At 56.7% G+C, this 19,729-nt stretch overlaps 1 protein-coding gene across 18 annotated transcripts in view; it reads left to right on the top strand.

Annotated features, from left to right (window-relative positions):
* The window catches only part of RPH3AL (rabphilin 3A like (without C2 domains)), a 152,250-nt gene extending 132,756 nt beyond the window's left edge, over window positions 1–19,494 (top strand). For 8 of the 18 annotated variants that reach the window (XM_033185245.1, XM_033185252.1, XM_033185242.1 and 5 more), the window contains 5 exons: window positions 13,171–13,284; window positions 14,085–14,293; window positions 15,230–15,376; window positions 17,105–18,768; window positions 18,870–18,908. In XM_033185245.1, coding sequence (XP_033041136.1) covers window positions 13,171–13,284; window positions 14,085–14,293; window positions 15,230–15,367 — 461 coding nt within the window. In that variant the 3' untranslated portion in view covers window positions 15,368–15,376; window positions 17,105–18,768; window positions 18,870–18,908. The other 10 variants (XM_033185256.1, XM_033185255.1, XM_033185258.1 and 7 more) reach the window with 8 other exon arrangements.
* The last annotated feature ends 235 nt before the right edge of the window (window positions 19,495–19,729 follow it).

Raw genomic sequence — 19,729 nt, forward strand, 5'->3', positions numbered from 1 at the left:
CCTCCCAGAATTCTGGTACTACAGGTGTGAGCCACCACGCCTGGCCTGCTCTGTCATTTCTGTCTGCCTTTCTCAACTGCGACTGGGTGCCTGACACCAGGGGCCTGAAGCCCGTGTTCACAGGGCTTTCTGGGACACGTGTCCTTCTCTCAGGTGGGAGCCAGGACCTCTGGATTCATGAGGTTTTACCATCTCTGGATTCATGAGGTTTTACCATGTGGACCTCGGCCCGGGATCCTGGGGTATCTTCGAAAGCCTTGTCACTGGGCTGTGGCCTGGCCAGATTTGGGGAGGCCTTCCCACTTTGCCCAGCACCATAAAAAGCCCTGCTCACAGGGTATAAATACCCATCTCTTCCTCACGTCCATGCCCTTAGAGAGGAACCGAAAAGCTCCCAGGCTGGGATACAGGCACCTCCGGCTGTGAGGCAAATTCCTTTTCCTTTCTCTGCTGAGGCCTGGGTCATCGTCCCTCCTCAGGCCTCTGTGCAGGAATCCTGCTGCCTCCCACCCTCCATCCTTCCCCAGAGGGCAGCGCAGGCCTCCTGGGGGGCTTTGAACAGGGTGGCACACGGGTCCCCTTCAAGGTCTCAGGGAGACTTGGGAGAAGAAGCGATTGGCCCAATTATTTCTCTTCAGTGTTCGATAGTCAAACATAACGGACGGCGTGGCCGGCTAAGGCCACTTTTCCCAGAGCAGAGCTGAGGCAGGGCAGGGGACATTTAGGTTTCCTTGATCAGCAGCCATCCAACCACAGAACGGAGTGTTTTGCATCTGACGGAGGAGTGAGCTCCCTGTCAATGGGAGCATTCAAGCCCAGAGGCGGGACATTAGAGTGGGGGTCCTGCGGGTCAGAAGCTATGAGAAGCTCACCACGGGCTGGCACCGTGTGTCCAGAGTTATGCCCAGGTTGGGAGCAGAGCTGGCGCAGGGTGAGGCCTTCTGTGCTCCAAGATCAGGGAAGCCGCGTGGCGCATGCAAGCTTCGAACCCGGGACCCGTCTTGTTAGTGAGTGCAGAGCCACCGCCGATGCGAGCTTCGAACCCGGGACCCGTCTTGTTTGTGCAGAGCCACCGCCGACCAAGCTTCGGACCCGGGACCCGTCTTGTTTGTGCAGAGCCACCGCCGACCAAGCTTCGGACCCGGGACCCGTCTTGTTTGTGCAGAGCCACCGCCGACCAAGCTTCGGACCCGGGACCCGTCTTGTTTGTGCAGAGCCACCGCCGACCAAGCTTCGGACCCGGGACCCGTCTTGTTTGTGCAGAGCCACCGCCGACCAAGCTTCGGACCCGGGACCCGTCTTGTTTGTGCAGAGCCACCGCCGACCAAGCTTCGACCCGGGACCCGTCTTGTTTGTGCAGAGCCACCGCCGACCAAGCTTCGGACCCGGGACCCGTCTTGTTTGTGCAGAGCCACCGCCGACCAAGCTTCGAACCCGGGACCCGTCTTGTTTGTGCAGAGCCACCGCCGACCAAGCTAACAAGCAGCCCTGTGGCTGCCGGTTTTCCATCAAACGCATATGCTGTTTCCTGACTTCTTCACGCGGCGTGCTATTTATACCAGCTGATCCATTCATTCTTAATGAGGCGCAGTTGTGGATTGTAGAATGTTTTATTTTCAGACAGGATCGCTCACTGCCCAGAGCCAGCTGCTGCTATACTGCCTTCCTTCTCTCTCTGTCCCTGAGAGATTTGCATTTTGAAAGCTCAGCCTCCCTCTCCTCACCCCCAGCCCACTCCCCACCCCAGTATTTTGCTAGCAGACTCTGGATTTGCCATTTCTGTCACATATACCAGCCGCGGTACGCGAATTCCCCACAGCCTGCAGAGCAGCTGGGAAGTGTGTGTTGTGCACATCGGGGCCGGGGGGCTGGAGCTTGCAGAGGGAGGCAGAATGGAGTAGGAAGGCCTCCGTGTCGGGAGGTGGTGGTCTGTCCTCCGGGACCAGACATGGCCTGTGTTATGGGTCACAGACTGGTGGAGCGGTGATTTAATCCGGCCTGCTGCTTAAAACTCATTGTCAACTTGTTTAAATGTGGAGAATTCTCATTTTTTAAAAAATGGAGCTCTGGCTTCTTTTGTGGAAATCAGAAAGTCTTCTGATACCTCCCTGCTGGGGGAAGTTGGTTGGGGTAAGTGGCCGCTCCCCGCTCAGGGGAAGTTGGTTGGTCAGGGTCAGTAGCCGCTTCCCGCTTAGGAGGTTGGTCAGGATAAGTAGCCGCTCCCCGCTTGGGAGGTTGGTCAGGATAAGTAGCCGCTCCCCGCTTGGGAGGTTGGTCAGGATAAGTAGCCGCTCCCCGCTTGGGAGGTTGGTCAGGATAAGTAGCCGCTCCCCGCTTGGGAGGTTGGTCAGGATAAGTAGCCGCTCCCCGCTTGGGAGGTTGGTCAGGATAAGTAGCCGCTCCCCGCTTGGGAGGTTGGTCAGGATAAGTAGCCGCTCCCCGCTCAGGGGAAGTTGGTTGGTCAGGGTCAGTAGCCGCTCCCCGCTGCAGTCTCCACCTGGCCGTATCATCTCTGACACCCTTTCAGCGTCTCCGTTGCAGTGTATTTAAGAAGAAAGGGAAACCGTTCTTGTTACACGTCCCTAGGAAAAGAGAGAATAGAATATAGACCAACAGGGACACTTGTTGCAAGAAAAATGGGCACGCGCTTCTCTCAGAAGGGAAGGGTCCTCATGTCCAGCTCACGTCACTCCCTGACCTTCGCCCCTGGCCCGTGGAAGGCAGGGGCCTGACCAGGTCATGTCTGTGTGTCTGGACTCCTCACCCTGACCCCTTGACCCTGCCCCAGGCTGCTGTGATCATGGAGGTGGCTTTTCCAGCAGGGCTTACAGTCCCAGCCCCTGCAGGGCAGGTGTTTTCTGGGGGACTCCTGGGCGGCACAGTCTTGGTGTTGGAAGCCCTTTTTCCTCTCTGGGTGTTGGTTCCCCCACGAGTAGACTGGATGAGGGGCTGGGACAGATTCTGTTCTCTCCCAGCGTTCACATCTTACAGGTCTAAATCCAAGGGAATGAAGCTTGCGGAGGAGTTCCAGGCAGGTAGGTGGTAGAGCAGCGGCTGATAAGGCAGCTCTCAGATCAGCCTCGACTGGAAAGCCCAGCCCCATTTCCGCATTGGCCCCACCCTCTTTGCACACAGACAGGCGTGCGCTGCCAAACGGAATCCCGTCAGACCCACCGGCATCGCTGCTGTGCTGTGATAAACGCTCACTAAGTGCCGTGAACTAACCAAAGCTTCCTTCCCAAGTCCTAGCCCAGGAAGGCCTCTTATGCTCAGTGAGCACCTTCTCTGTCTCGTTCATTTTCCTCCCTGCATGGGTTCTATGGTCCCAGGGAGCTGGAAGTACCTGGGATTTTTGAAATATAAAGCTAACAGAATTCTGCCAACACGCACGCGCACACACACGCATGCACGCACACACACGCACGCGCACACACACGCATGCATGCCCACACACGCACACGCACGCACGCACACACGCACACACATGCACGCATGCACCCATACATGCACGCACACACACGCCAGAAAGGACTGTGTAGAGACAAGGAAGGGGGGAGTTGTCTTTGAACCACCTGAGAACCGCACTGTAGGCCCCGTGTGGCACCTTGAAAGCCACTGACTCAGATCTCCCTGGTGTAGGTCTGCTGTTTGGGTCAAGAAAACAAACAATCAAACAATGTCATAGACAGTCGTGTCTGTGGCTCTGGTCCAGCCAGATGTTTGGGGAGTGAATGTCATCCATCCCAGCTGAGGCAGGGCGAGGGGAGGGGGTGACACTGCACTGCCCGAGGCCGCGGTGGGTCCCGCTGAGAGAGACGCTGACAGTCGGCCTTGGTCTTCTCAGGCAGCTGCCATTCTGCCAGGCTCAGCGGAGGCCTGGGTACCCTTTGCCTGTCTGTCTGTGCAGGTAAAAGGGACGGGCTTTGGCCCTCGGTGCCGAGGAGTCAGATAAAAACAGCAGCAGCAGTAGCCGCCATAGATGACACGGTTGCTCATTGCAGGCTGCGCTGGGCGCTGTGCGTCTCTGTTATTTCGTGTCATCCCCCAACAACCTGTGGTGGAGGCACTGCTATTGTCCCATTTTACAGAAACTAAGTCCCGGAGAGGTCAACAAATCTGCACCATAGTCTCAGCATGGAAAGGCAGAGAAATACCCGCAGCAGTCAGGAAGCCGCCCTTTCTGTAAATCTCCAGGGAGCAGAGGCCCGGCCGCATCTTGCATGGCAGTGTTTTGAAAGGGAAGCCCACACACGAATTTGTTTTGACCTTTGGAGCCCTCGGTTAAGCCAGACACAAGCTCGGTGATGATGGGCATGAATGGAGAGGCCACCCCCAGAGCAGAAGTCCGGAGCACGAATGAGCTACTGTTGCTTTCCTCACCTGCTGCACCCGACCCCTTCCCCCAGCAGCCCACCGGCCTGTTGGGGGCCTCCTCGCTGGCTTAGAGATTGATTTCCAGGAGAAGGCCTTCATTAGCCACACCACGGAAGTCAGGAGCGTGGCTGTTGCCTCTAATCTGCCCAAGACCCGGTGGCAACCTTGGCTGGTTGATCCCAGCTCCAAGGTGACATCTGTGGGCCCCTTGCCCCTGTCTTAGCTGAACTGGGAGAGTGGAACCCAGCCCCCAAGGGCCAGCCTCTGGCTTCCTTTTGGTGTGCAGAGCTCCCGTGTGTGCCTGGCGTGTGTGCCCAGTGTGTGAACCTGGCGTGTGTGCCCAGCATGTGTGCCCGGTGTGTGAAACTCTGGCCCATGCTAGGCCCTGCCTTGTGCAGTGAAGCACATCCGTCTCCAGCCAATCACCTATCTGGGGGACTAAGTGCAGTGAATAAATTGGGGCCTCCCTGCCCCATCTGACTCCAGCGTAGGCCTAGGAGATAACCGCCCTGGCTCCGCGCAGCTCGCAGCCCTCTCCCACGGCCTCCTGTCCGTCACAGGTGAAGCCTGGGCTTGCACCTGGAGCTGAGCTGATTCCCCGCTGGTGTCCGGAAGCAGCAGGGCCCTGGCCTGCACACAGGAAGGAGTGGGCGGGCCTCCCTGCCTTGTTTGCCCCTGGGGTAGACAGGAGATCCAGGCAAAGCAGGCAGCCCACCCCATACCTAAGCTCTGACCACAGTGAGGAGGGACTGAGATTCAAGTCCAGGGGGGGAAACTGAGGCACAAACCCAGAGGCCAAGAAAGCAGGGCCCTGAGGATAGGTGACAGACCTGGGGAGGGAAAGACGGAGATGGAGACGCAGAGATGCAGAGAGCCAGATCCTGGAGAGTGAGAGGAGCTGGCATAGACAGAAGGAGGAACCAAGCGACACTCAAGGAGGCTCCGAACGCGCAAAGACACAGACACGGAGGGAAATGAAGACAAGAAATTCAGAGGCAGAGGGAGATTTTAGAAACATCAGCAAGAGGCCGGGCACGGTGGCTCACACCTGTGATCCCAGCACTTTGGGAGGCCAAGGCAGGTGGATCACTGGAGCCCAGGAGTTCGAGACCAGCCTTGACAACACAGCAAGACCCTGTATCTATTAAAAAAAAAAAAAAAAAAGCAAGAGAGGCAAAAAGAGATGAGGTGAAAGAACAATGAAGGCCCAGACACACGGAGAGAAAGGCTGGAGTCAGGACGCACACAAAAGCACGCCCTGCACCCCAGCACAGCTGTGGGCAGAAGCCGTCATCGTCCCTGACAGCAGAGACCACACCCAGTCCAGACCGGGCCATGTCCCCTTGTGCCTGAGCCTGGAGCCTTTCTCCTGAGCCAGCGGGACTGTCCTGGCCCCAGAGGAGTCCACTCCTGGCCTTGGCTTTTCCTGTTCTCTGCCCAGGATGCCTGGCATGCCCCAGCCTCAGCGTTTGTGTCTAAATTATACCCATCCTTAAATTCCACCTCTTCCAGGAGGCCCTGACTGCGCCTCTCCCTGAAGAGTCCGCCGCCCTTCGCGTTCTCTCTGGAGGGAGCAGTTCTTATCTTCCATCCGTCCACCTTTCGTTCTGTCTGGAGCTCCTCAAGCGAGGGCGGGGACCACAAGATTTCAATGCTGGTGACCACAGCTCTATTAATTTGAGGATTTGTCTTCATTATCCGGTGCCTCCTGTCTGTCTCTGGGCCTGAAGGAGGGAGTAAATGAAAATCGATGGTAAATGAATAAGCAAGCACAGGACACCCTCCTCCACTCCCGAGATGTGGATTCCCAGCCCTGTCTGTGCCCCGACCGCTCCCGTGCCTGGGGCTGTCCTCGGGGGCCTTTCCGTGGCAGCCTGGACGGGGGACCAAGGAAGGGGGGCTCCCCAGGTACCACGCCCTCTCCCGCCCTCTGAGGTAGTCCTGAGGCTGTCAGGGGTGGTCAGGTTAGTAGCCAGCAAAGGGCCAGGCGCGCACCCGTATCTCCTGACTCCAGGGTCCCTGAGGGAGGGAGGGGCAGGCTCCGAGCCTCTTCTGGCTGCCAGTGGGCTCCTCCCTAAGAGGACAGGCTTTCTAGGCCTTGGAGCCCCCTTTTTCCCTTTCTGGACCCTGCAGGAGTTTCCAAACCACAGGAAGAGCTTGTTTCCCCAGCCCTGCTCCCGGCCCGGAGGTGGGTTTGGAAGAAGAGCAGGCTCTGTGTGAACCGAGCGCCCTCCCCCAGGACCCACTCATCCGTGTCTATGGAAGCAGCCTCCTACAGCTCCTCGCCGTTCAGCTGTTTTTTGCCCAGGCTGAGGCTACCAGCACCCTTTCCCTGAGTGTCCCTTTAGGGGAGGCCGGGAGAGGCGCCTGGCACCCCTGAGATCCCTCCATCGTGGCTCAGAAGGGCTGCTTGCCCTGCTCTCGTCCTGGGGGAAGCCTCAGCTCCTCGGGGAGTGGAGGTGACAGACGGGGCCCTGGGGTCTCCTTTCCCTCTGTGGCCAGCCCTGGCTGACCCCAGCCGGCCCTGCTGTCTTTGTGCAGTGCGGTTTCCTGTCCTGGGGAGGAGTTTCGGGAAAACAGCAAGTATTTCCTGAGTACCCGCTCTGTCCAAAGCCCCGCAGTGGGGCTGCATATTCAGGTATGGCCTCGACCTCGAGTGGCGCCTGAAGCTGTTGAGGAAGTCAAGGCAGGTGTTGGTAGGAGCTGAAGTGCAAGCCAGACAGCATCTGAGCGGGGAGAGGAGGGAGGTCGCGTCTTTCCTGCTTCTTCCCATTGGCATTGCGCCCACAGGTTTGAGGAGACTTTTCAGTGGAGAAATTAGAATGGGTTCCTCGAGGGGGTGGATTAGATTCAAATTTTTAAAAATACTTATACGCTCGTACAGCCTTTTACATTTGCAAAGCCATTTGTCCGACGGTGGTTATTTCTGTCTCCATTTTACAGATGGGAAGACTGAGGTTGAAGGAGATTAAGGTGTTTGCCCAGGAGCATCCGAGGCAGGACCAGAGCTCACCCCTAGCTCCTGAGAGCGAACTAGAGTTTTCCCCGCACTGCGGTCTCTGCTGCGACAGGAAAGGGGTCCAGAGGGGGCGCAGAAGAGCATGGTGGGGAGACTGAGAGGGGACTGGCCGCGTGGAGAGAAGGATTTCTGAGCGGGTAGAGCCGTTAGGGTCAGGCAGGACCCTGGATAGCAAGGCCTAGGTTCAAATCCCAGCTCTGCCTCTGAATGGCTGCTGAAGGCATCCTGTGTCCTGGGTGTCCTACAAAGCCCAGTCTGGGAATCCACGTTCCCTCAAAAGGGGTGAGTCCACCTGCGAGGTTGGCCTGGGCACCCCAGGGCCAGTGCTGTGCTGCGAGGCGTCTCCACTGTAACAACTTTTGCCTATCAAGCACCTACCACAGGCCAGATGCTGACCGCATTCTTTTGACCTTCACGACAACCTGGGGTGGGAGCCCCCAATCCCCCTTTCCCCAGGTGAGCCCCTGAGCACACAGGTAAAGGACTGCTTCAGGGCCGGACACTCACGCCTGTGATCTCAGCACTTTGGGAGGCCGAGGCAGGAGGACTGCTTGAACCCAGGAGTTAGAGACCAGCCCTGGCAAATAGGGAGACGACGTCATTACGAAAAATGAAAACTAGGAAACTGGCCTAAAGTCATACCGCTGGGAAGTGGCAGAGGCAGGGCACCAACCCAAGTCTCAGAGCCAGAGACTCCCCACCCCAGACTCCCCTCCTGCTGCCACCAAGATGGAGCCTGGCCTTGGGAGGCATCTCAGTGGGACTTCAGGCCCCGCATTCTACCCCTGCGTGCAGGTGGAGCGGCCGTCCCCTGTCCCTGCAGGGACCGACAGCCCTGCGTCTCTGCAGCTGTGCCTGCCTGACGGGCTGGAGACGGCTAATTGGGAGTGTCTACCCTACCCAAGGCCTTATCATCGTTCCTTTACATTAAGAGAATTTTTTTGTTTTGTTTTTAGTCTGCAAAATTTTCCACCATCTGCTTTGCCTTGGCAGAATGTTTGCTGAAAATACCTCTCTTCCTCTATCATTCCCATAATTTCTGGGGACTTTGGGAGCCTTCAAGCAGAGCAGTGGTAGCTCACAAGTGCCTCCCAAACTCACAGGCCGCTGGCTCTCCTTGTACCGGCAGCAGAGCTGGACGGCCCAGAAGGAGCATGTCCCCATCCCCAGGCCAGGGAGAGGCACCAGGGCTGTCTCCACTAACGGGCTGACCCGAGGCTGAATCCCAGGATTCGGACCCAGGGTGGGTGCCCAGGTCAGCCCCTGTGTTTTTGCAGCGAAGCCTGGAGAGATACCTTGGGGCATGGAGAGAGGTGGTGGCTGGGCAGAGCCTGGAAGCAGGGCCCCTGCATCCCAGGGCAGTGCTGTGAGGCCACACGGCCCGCATGACCCTGTCCCCTGGACCATCCCAGGCCAGGCGTCTCCACAGCGCAGCTGCTGCCCATGTCCTTTGAGGCGCTCAAGACAGAGTTTCCAGAAGGAAAGCCTCTTCCCCCCGCTCCATGTACCAAACTCTCAGTTTCCATGGCGACAGTCAAATTGCAAATCCAGCCAAGAGTGAGCAGGGGAAAGAAAAGCTGGCCTCTCTCCAGAGAAGTGGGCACGGCTGGCGCTGGGGCTGGCCGCTGCTGAGGATGAATGCCGGGCAGGCAGGCAGCCCTTCCGGGCCGCGGTGGGGGAGCCTCAGGGGTACCAGGTCCCCAGCAAGTGGCTCAGGTCCCTGTGGTGAGCCCGGGAGGGGGCTTCTCCCCACCCTGCCTCTCGGCGGCAGCCAGGTGGCTCCATCTGATACTTCTTCCTCCGAAAGGCGGTTGGGACGGCCTTCTCCCTGGTGTACTCCCGTCTTCCATCTGAAAAATCAGGCGTGGGCAGAATTCAGGGCTCGTCGGCGAGCCATCCCAGACTCAGCCTTTGGGGAATTAAAGAGGAAAAAATATATCAGCCTTCAGACACAGCGTGTTATGTTGAGGATGGAAGAGCAAGGGCCAGAAGATGTATGAGCCTAAAAGCTTTGTTAATAGGCCTGGAAGACTGACAGTCACAGCTGCTGTGCGGGGAGAAAGGTGGCAACGGCAATCGAATGGCAAATTAGCTGAGGTTTGGGTTTTAACGGTGACATTTCACCGGAGGGAGGAAGAAGAAAAGGCTTCCCCCTCTGCAGCCCGAGGAAGCCAGGAACAGCTGGGGACACCGTGCTTGTGCCGGGCCAGGGGCTTCTCAGCAGAGTTGACTCAGTGGGGCCCGTCCGCCCTGCCAGTACGTGCCAAAGCCGCTGCGGGCACTGCTGACTTCCTTTGGTTGTTTCTTTTGAGTGGTGTTTATTAGAGTGGATTGGAAATGGGATTTGGGTCTGTACCACAAAGACCTCTAAGCCCCAGTCTGAAATCCCAGACACAGCGAGCAGAGGTGCTCCAGCCACGGAGAGGCTCTTCCCCACTTCTTCGTGGCTGTGGCCCTTTGGAGTCTATAAACGGAGATGAAGAACAAGCTGACTTAACTCGGGGAGGGTTTCTACCTTTTATTCGTTAATCGTCGTGCACACGGGCGCCACATGGGGACTAGGCCAGGTGGCACCCTGACCCTAACTCCACCTCCAGGGTTGCTGTTTTGGATAAAATGCACAACTCATAACAAACGTCGTCCTCACGACATGGCACGGCATGGTTCATTGTTGTCCTGCGGTTTTCGCCTGCTCCCAGCCCAACTCCATAACCTTGTGTGATAGATGACAGAACAGGGAAGAGTAGGGAGACGGAGAGTGAGCCTGCCTCCCTAACCCCAGTCCTGGGACATCCCATCCCGTCGTCTCCGTCCAAGTCCTTTGGCATCTGTCCCTTTGCACCAAAGGAGCCCGGCACTGCGTGGCACGACAGAGCCCCGTGCCCACCCCCAGCCCCGGACTGTGTAGATTTTGCATATTAGCCGTGGGGCAGATGGGACATTCCAAGTCAGGAAGCATGACTGGACCTCCCATGAGCATCTCTGCCAGAGAGAGGCGGAAAGCAGTGTGGAGGCGAGCCGCCCTGCCCTCCGCAGGACTGTCCTCCTGCTGGACACCTCCCTGCTCCCGGGAGGATGAGCCACAGGCCTCTAATTTCACCGTAGCTGCCCCAAGGGCAACATGGAGAACGACTTGCTCCAGGAGCCCAGCAGGAATCCCTGGCTCCTTCCCACCTCCTCCCATCCCTGTTTCATGGGACCCATGAGGTTGGCATCTAATCAGTGAGTCAAAACTACATACATGCTTATAAAACGGACGTCCACGAGGTCTAGTCTTGGTGGATTCATGATCAAAGCAGCTCAGTCCAGGACTCAAAAAACAATCGCAAAATAGGGCAGGTTTTCCTCGCATTTCTCAAATACTATCAAGAGGGCACACAGACCACAACCATGCCCCATCCCCATCTCCTCTTGCTGCTGCGTCACAAAAGTCCAAGGAGCCAAAGCACAACTTCCCCCCGGAGAGCAGGACAGAAAAAGGCAGAGTCTTTGAGCAGATGGAGGAAGGAAAGGCCAGGCCCAACCCCATGCTCATCACTCCTGCCCCAGTGCACAGGTCAGGGCCACAGAGAGGAGGGGCCACAGGGAGGGGAGGCCACAGAGAGGAAAGGCCCCACCAGCCTCATTTGCATGTGCAATTTGGTCCCCGCCCTGGAGGAGCCTCATGACCTGCTAGGGGAAGCAGACATGCAAACAGCAGAAAGTGGTTTGGTGCAGTTGTAGCAGAGAGCACAGGGCGTTCAGCCAGCCAGCGTGCGGGTGAGATGGGCTTCCTGGAGGAGGCAGTTTTCTAACTGATCCGAGAGAAGACAGTGGTGGCAGGAGCCACAAGCCGCAGGAGGCTGGAGGCACCCAGGGCGAGACGGCGGGGAACGTGGGATGCAGTTGGAAGTGTAGACAAAGGGCAGGAGCCCAGGGTGGTCCTGGGGACGTGGGGAGCCTTTAAAGAGGGTGAAGCTGGGATCAGCCACCCTTGGTATAGACAGATTTTCTTTCCAGTCTTATCTCCCACCAGCGGGTATCATGGCTCAGGGCTGTTTGGAAGACGGAGGAAGATGGTACTCAGTAAGGGCCCAGCCCAGTGCCTGGCATAAGAGCTCAACCCACCCTAACCTTCCTCCGTAAGCACCAGCGTTCTGCATTCCCCAAGGAAAACCCTGACAAGCACCCTGACTCCTGCCCCATCTGCTGAGTTTCTCACTTGTGAGAGCTGGTTACCCTTGATCCAGACCTTTCTGTGCAGTTGTACTCGGTATTGGAATGATATCACTTAATTAAATGTTATGCAAATTGATGGGAAGAGTCATAAAAGAGACAGAATTGTTTCATGAAAACTGAGGCTTTGGAAAGTCGTTTTTGTTTGTTTGAGACGGAGTCTCGCTCTGTCGCCCAGGCTGGAGTGCAATGGTGCGATCTCAGCTCACTGCAAGCTCTAGCTCACGGGTTCAAGTGATTCTCCTGCCTCAGCCTCCCGAATAGCTGGGATTACGGGAGCCCGCCACAACACCAAGCTTATTTTTGTATTTTTAGTAGAGATGGGGTTTCACTATGTTGGCCAGCCTGGTCTCGAACTCCTGACCTCAAGTGATCCACCCGCCTTGGCCTCCCAAAGTGCTGGGATTACAGGCGTGAGCCACCGCGCCCCACCCTGGAAAGTCTTGATGGAAGCAACTTGCTTTATAAAAATCTATGGAATTAGGGGTGGGCAGGACAATTAGGGGTGAGAACCAAGAGGAAGAAATGGAAAAAGGAGGATTCTGCGGTTGTCCTGCTTTGCCAGGGTCTGTGGGTCCCGCTGCAATTCAGAGAAACTGCAGCTGGGGTTGCAGACAATGCAATACGTGTGCAGTTTATGCCTGAGAGACTGTGGACCAATCTTGCAGAAGTACCTAAGCCCAGCATCGAAAGATTGGTGAATGGATGTACATTTCCGTGTTTAAACTAGAACGTTTAAAGGGTAGCTATATCCTGTATTATGACTCCCACTGTTGATTACCCAGCCAAATACGGTTTCCATTTAGTCCAGAAAAGAGAGTTTTTCCACGGTAGGTGTTCACTGTGACAAGATCCTCGCCTCCCCTTGCTGGGACTCCAGCCCCGTGCGTCTGGCTCCCTTCCGGATTTGCGAGACCCCACTGTGCGTTACTGGATGAACTGGGATGAGAGCCCAGGCCTGCTGGCTCCCACTTCAGTTCTTGCAGTGAAATCAGAGGGTGGTGAGCAGGGGCCGTGGAACCAGCCTGCTGGGAGGAGAATCCCGGCTCTTCCACTACAACTTGGGCCTACGCCCCTGTTTTCTTGCCTGTGGAATGGGGGTCGTGCTGTTTCCTACCTCACAGAGTTCTGAAGCTTCCGTGAATGTGTCTGTGGAAAGTGCCTGGAATGCTCCCCGAGGGTCAGCTCCGACTCTCCCCGCACCTGTACCCGCACCCGCAGAGCAGGCCTTATGCCTTCTGCCTCACGAGTGGAGGCCTCAGAGCTGTCCCGTCTGCACCGCAGTGAGAATCAGCCTCCGCCACGGCAAGCGGGTTCTGGTTCTGCCAGAGGAACTAGAACGGGGGGTGGTGTGTGGAGATGGCTGGCCAACAGGCGAACTCTCTCTGCTGGTCACGCAGAGCCCAAGTCCTAGCCTCCTCACACCAGGACTCGCCTCTTTGGCCGGCAGAAGTGCGCGTCCTCCCATCCCCAGGCCATTGCCTCGGCCCTGGCCCCTCCGCCCGCGCCTGCAGGCAGAGGCTGGTCGGGTGACCTCCTGTGCTGTGGTCTGTCTCTTCCAGTGGTTTCCAGCGACAGTGACAGTGACTCAGATCTCAGCTCCTCCAGCCTAGAGGACAGACTCCCGCCCGCTGGGGTCAGGGGCCTGAAAGGCGACAAACCCTGGAGGGAGTCAGGTAAGGTGGGGAGTCAAATGCTGCTTATTGGCTGGGTGCGGTGCACTCCAGCCTGGGCAACAAGAGCGAAACTCCGTCTCAAAAAAAGAAAAAAAGAAAAGAAATGAAATGAAACTATTAGGCTGGGCACAGTGGCTAATGTCTGTAATCCCAGCACTTCAGGAGCCCGAGGTGAGCAGATCACGAGGTCTTGAGACCATCCTGCTCAACATGGTGAAGCCCCGCCTCTACTAAAAATAAGAAAATTAGCTGGGCGTGGTGGCCGGTGCCTGTCATCCCAGCTACTTGGGAGGCTGAGGCAGGAGAATCGCCTCAATCTGGGAGGCGGAGGTGGCAGTGAGCCGAGACCACGCCACTGCACTCCAGCCTGGGACAGAGCGAGACTCTGTCCCCCCCCCAGCAAAAAAAAAGTGCTGCTTATTTCCGAGGACCCAGGGACAGAGTGGCTTTGCTGCTTCCCAGCGGGTGTCCAAGGAGTTCTACACCTGGAAGGAGAAACGGGCCTAGGGACGGCACAACGAGGCTCTTTGAGGCTCCTCTGTACACACAGTGGGGGAAGGAGAGCAGGCAAGGGACAGGAGCCAGGGCCAGCCAGGCCACCGCATGTCCTTGGCTCACACACCTGGGACTCCTCCCATGCCCACCTGTGAGTGTTCCCAGCGGAGAGTTCGCTTCCTGAATCATGAGAGCTGAGAAAATCAGGTACAGAACTCCCTGCACTAGGTCAGTCCTGCCATGAAACCACCGTGAGGTCCCCAGGACCTGCTGTGACCTCTGGGCCTGCATTTCCTTCTCGTTAGCAAGTGAGACAGAACGGGTGGCCTCCAAAGCGCCTTCTGACGTGGATATCCCTGAGCTCACCCTCTGGAACCTGCTGTATGAAAGAAAGTTAACTGGGGCATTGAGACTGGTGCAGAGAAGGCCTGGGAGAGGCAAGGAAAGACATTTTCCTGTCCTTCAAACACACGAAGGACTTCTGGGAAAAGGGCTTCAGTCAGTCACTCCACAGGTAGGAACTGGGATCCTTGACAGAAATTTCAGGGAGGCCAATTTTAGTACGTAAGAAAAAAGGGTTCTGTAATAACTGCCCCAAACAGGAATGAAATGCCTTGGGGATCCTGTCTGGGGACCAACACTGGGTTGGGAATGGAAGTTTGAGCTAAATCAGAGCCGGCAAAGGCCTGGCACACGTACCACCACCCCCCACTCCCGTGACCATGGCAGACATTACTAGGTGCTCGTGATACTCTTTCCACAGAGCCCTCACGTGCCTTCCGAATCCTCCTCAGTGCAGTTTTCTAAGTGGCCAATATCAGTGGGTAGAGATGGTGCAAGAGATGAAAACTGTCGCCGCACCAGTGACTTCCTAGGCCCCTCAGGCTGTAGAGTCTAGAGATTTAGACGAGTATAAAGGAAACGTACCTGCCGGCCTCGGTTTCCGGGGCAGGCTTTATACTCCCCTCCGCCTCCCACCGTGGGCCCTTGTGCCCTCGCTCCACACCCACGCTCAGCTCTAACCACGCAGGACTGGGAGACGGGAAACGGTCAGCGAAGCAGCAGGCTCCATGTCTGCTCTCTTGGCCAGGCCAGGACCAGAAACCATGTTTGAGTGAAGACCCGTTAGTGAGTTAAGGCAGCAGTCAACATCTCTGTCTTATTAGGTTAACCGAAATACATATCCCCCACCCCACCCCCACCCCCATTCCGTGATCATTGTGGATTTTCAAGTTGGTGACTTGTGACTTAGCGAAACGACCTGCAGGCCTGTTCTTGGATCCAACAGCAGCGGTCAGAGGGTGGGGTCATGACAGAGCCTGGCAGCCGTTTGGGTGGGGTGGGGGGCAGACATCCCACAGAGACCCACCACAGTTCCAAACGAGGAACTGAACTGAGATCACCCTGTCTCAGTTTGAGATCCGCAGGGCCCACACGTGATCTCCCACAGGTGGCAGTGTGGAGGACCCCAGGATGGGGCTCACGCACCCGCCGGGCCACCTCTCCGGGAGCCAGAGCAGCCTGGCCAGTGAGATGGGGACAGGCTCTGCCGACCCGCAGGGGGGGCCCCTACCCCAGGCCGACCTGAAGGGCCGCGGTGAGTACCCAGCTGCTGTCTTCTCCCCTCTCCTGCCCCCACGGCCGCGTCCCTGTCACTCACTCCTTCCCAACTGGAGGCTGGTTGGTGACATTTTCAATTCTGCATGTTTACCAAGCACTGTGCAGGGAACCAGGTGAGCCAGACCCCGTCCCTGCCTGCAAGGAACAGAGAGAGGGACCCGGAATGAGAATGGTAACCATCCCTAGCCACTCTCACTAATTACAGCAGTGATTACCATCCTCCGCTTTATAAAACGTGCCAGCTCCTCTGGGCCAAACTTCCATTGTGTTGGCAGAGTGGCTGGGAGGCTTATTGTCCCCATTGGATGGGTGTAGAAACGAAGGCACAGAGAGAGTGCGGGGAGAATTGTGGGCTCCCACCCTGCCCTGTGCCTCTGGACCCAGTCCTGGCTGGCCCAGGAGCATCCTGTGGCGGGGGTGGGAGACTTCTTAAACTAAAGCCGGAGAGAACTGCGCAGGTGCAGGATCAGCCCTGTCTCCTTCAAGAAGGAAGTTCCGGGCAGGTTGGGCCCCTCCCTGGCCGGAGGATTCATGGGTCCACGCGTGCACCAGGGTGGCAGCTGATCTCTGTCCCCGGGGTGTGGAGGGCACTGGCAGCCCCCCGCAGGAGCACCTGCCCCACCCCTCTCCTTCCCCACTTGAGGGTTCCCCAGGAGCTGCAGAGCATCCGGGAGGCATCTGTGGCTGCAGAGCGGACCCTGCCCCCTCCCTCGAGCCTCCTGGAGGTCCTCCACAGAGGACCGTGTGGAATCGGCAGCCCTGAGTTCTTGTCCCAGCCCTGCCACCCACAGCCACGTGACCTTGAGCAGACTCCCCAGGTTGAACCATATGAAATTGCATTCTTAAAATTTTTTTTGAGACAGGATCTCATGCTGTTGCCCAGGCCGGAGTGCACTGGTGTGACCACAGTTCACTGCAGCCTCGACCTCCTGGGCTCCAGAGGTCCTCCTGCCTCAGCCTGCCAAGTAGCTAGGACTGTTGGCAAGTGCCGCCAGGCCCGGCTAATTGTTTTGTATTTTTCAAAGGGACGGGGTCTCCCTATGTTGCCCAGGCTGGTCTTGAACTCCCGGGCTCAAACAGTCCTCCCACCTTGGCCTCCCAAAGTGTTGGGATTACACTTTGGGAGGTAAGAGCCACCGCGCCCAATTGAAATTGCGTTTTTCTGGTTCAAAAACGTGAAATATCAGTAGTTCAACACGGTTCACCCTTAGGTTTGATCTCTGCGCCCAGTTCTGTTATCAGTACAGTGTCCTTCGCAAGGGTTCTGGGGAGAGAAAAGTCAGTGTCATGTGGACGGCCTTCCCCTAGGAGGTCCTCAGTAAATGCCCGGCAATAAAGGGGAAGCCGTGTGGCCCAGCACAGAGAGAGGTTTTCTGGGCTTAAGAAACAACGTGGGAAGGATGGGCTTGGAGGAGGATTTTCTGTCTCCCTGCCCATTAGCTCCTTCCGGCATCCTGAGGTCGCCATGTTGATCACCTGGGTTAGGAGGGGGCCTGAAGCCCAGAGGGGCAGGTGACTTTCCTGCCATCACACAGCAGAGCAGAGCGGCGCTGGTCTCGAGTTGGGGCTCAGGCACGGGTGCTGTCAGCAGAAGCTTGCCTTCCCCACTAGCCCCTCCATCTCATTCCCAAAGGCCGAGCTGTCCCTGGGGTGGGAGCGACTCCACCCCTGCTCACCCTGCGGTGGCCTCTTCTCTCCTCCAAAGGTAAAAGACACACCTGGATGAGCCCCCAGTGCTGACGCGGCTCCAGCAGGCCCCTCCGGCTGCCTGGGCTGAGGCATTTGGTGCCTGCAACAGACTTCTCTGTGGAGGATTCCTGCCAGACCTTGCCCGGCTCCCCCGACCGGTCCTTGAGCCCTCGCCAGCCACCCTGTTGGCCATGACTCAACAAACCAGTGTTGGGAGCGGTCTGCCTCCCCCACCCGGTGCCTTTCTGCGCCCCTTCTCTCTGGGGAGCCGTCTGCATCCGCCACCCCCTCCAGCCACCGCCCTCAGCCCCTGACCTTATTTATTACCCTCCCCTCCCACACCCCCAACCTACCTTGTGATGATTTTAAGTTTGGGTGTGTCTTGGGTTGGGCTGGGGGTTCCCACATGCCGTGTCCGAGGGGCCGCCTGGCCGGGCTTTCTCGTTGCTGTATTAATGGAAGATGAAACCCCAGGGCACGGCCTCTGAAGCTGCGTGTGGTCCCTTAGAGGTGACCACTGGAGTCAGAGCAGTGAGCGTGAGATTCACCCACCCTCTGCCTCTCCCTCCAGCTCTGGGAGGCAGGAGCAGTGGCCCTCCCATGGGCTGGCCCAGGACCGCAGGCGAAACCTGGCTCAGGTTTCTTTGGTTTTTGTATGTTTGTTTGTTGTTGAGACAGAGTCTCGCTCTGTTGCCCAGGCTGGAGTGCAGTGGCGTAATCTAGGTTCACTGCAACCTTCGCATCCCAGGCTCAAGCGATTCTCTCACCTCGGCCTCCCAAGTAGCTGGGATGACAGGTGCCCGCCACCACACCCAGTTAATTTTTGTATTTTTAGAAGAGATGGGGTTTCTCCATGTTGGCCAGGCTGGTCTTGAACTCCTGGTCTCAAGCGATCCGCCCGCCTCGGCCTCCGAACGTGCTGGGATTACAGGTGTGAGTCACCGCGCCCGGTCCTGTTAGGTTTCTTTGACTCCCCTCACGGCCTGCCTGGTTTTTGCTCAGCCTGTCTTCAGCTTGAGGAGCTGGGAAGCTCTGGTGGACGCTGTGAACTCACTCACTGAAGAGCAGCCTTCAGGTGCATCCCTGGCCAGGGCACGTGGCTCCCTCCGCCATGAATTCACTTCTCTTCAGGAGGTTTGGCTTGGCATGAAAATACTTCATTCAGAGTATGGGCAAATGCTTCTGGAAAACCCTTCCCTGAAGAGAGAGAACATACGTGTGTGTGTGTGTGTGTATGTGTGTGTGTGTGTGTGTGTGTGTGGGTCGGTGTTCACACCCTCCCATCCTTCCTGTCTCCTGCCCCAAACCCTGGGTCCCTGGGTCTGGAAGGGCCTCCTCTCCAAACTGGGAGCTCCTGGGTCCCCACCATTCACTTTTTGTCCTAGCTGCTGGCAAATAGTAAAGAAACTCACTTTCCCTGTGGCACGTTATGCTTCAGAATTAAAACAATGAAGATTAACATTTGCATTGAGCCACTGTGTTGATCAAAAGACCATGATTGCCTGTGTTTCTGAGACGCATCAGTGGAAAAACTATGGTGCCTTGACTTGCTGGAACGTTTCCTAAGCCGCTGTGAAAGGAGGGGCCAGATCTGTGTGTTCATGCAGCTCACACACGTGATGCTGAACAGATCAGGCCATCTACACACAAATAATCAGAATGAGTTCTACAAACATACATGTACGTATGTAAAAGTGTCTTTTAAATGGACACGCACTTCTGGTTACATATGGTGCTCTGAATATGTTCATATTTTCGTATGTCCCTCAAAACCCCACTAGAATGACATAAAGGAATGAAAATGGCATAAACCACGAAGATAAAAAGAACAGAGAGAAGATGACAGCGAGTGACAGATATCTGAAGAGCTCTGGAAGCCGTAACAGTAAGATTTGCTTAGCGTCAACCCCAAAATGTCTACAAAGAAGGAAGCCAGAAGCACGAACAAGCACGAACAAGCCCATTTACTCTGCAGAATCGCCCAAATGCACAGAACTTGGAGGGGCCAGGTGTCCCGCAGGTGGAAGTTCAGGGTGGGTCTGAGGATTGTCTTGACTGAAAGAAGTGTTTCCATCTGCAGGTCCCCTCTCTCGGCCTGGTGACTGCCCTTCTCTGACCATGGTAGGAGACAGGTTTACTGCCGGCCAAGGGTGATCTGAAAAGATTCTGGATTGGGGACCCCAAGGGTAGCCAAAGGGTGGGGCAAGGTGCCTTACTGAAATCAGCATGTAAATGGAGAAGCCCGAATCCCCCATTAAAATCCATGATGGAGGCTGATAAAAGCCAGGCCTAGTCAACATCCATCCACCCCCAAGGCAGGACATTTATCATTTTGAGACAGAGTTTTGCTCTTGTCGCCCAGGCTGCAGTGCAATGGCACGATCTCGGCTCACCGCAACCTCCGCCTCCCGGGTTCAAGCGATTCCCCTGCCTCAGCCTCCCGAGTAGCTGGGACTACAGGTGCCCACCACCACGTCCAGCTAATTTTGTATTTTTAGTAGAGATGGGGTTTCTGCATGTTGGTCAGGCCGGTCTCGAACTACTGACCTTGTGATCCACCCACCTCAGCCTCCCAAAGTGCTGGGATTATAGGTGTGAATTTCTGCTCCCGGCTGGCAGGACATTATTGAATTTCTCTCTG

This window comes from Trachypithecus francoisi, unplaced genomic scaffold (assembly GCF_009764315.1).
Source record: "Trachypithecus francoisi isolate TF-2019V2 unplaced genomic scaffold, Tfra_2.0 Lachesis_group20, whole genome shotgun sequence".
Taxonomy (NCBI): Eukaryota; Metazoa; Chordata; class Mammalia; order Primates; family Cercopithecidae; genus Trachypithecus; species Trachypithecus francoisi.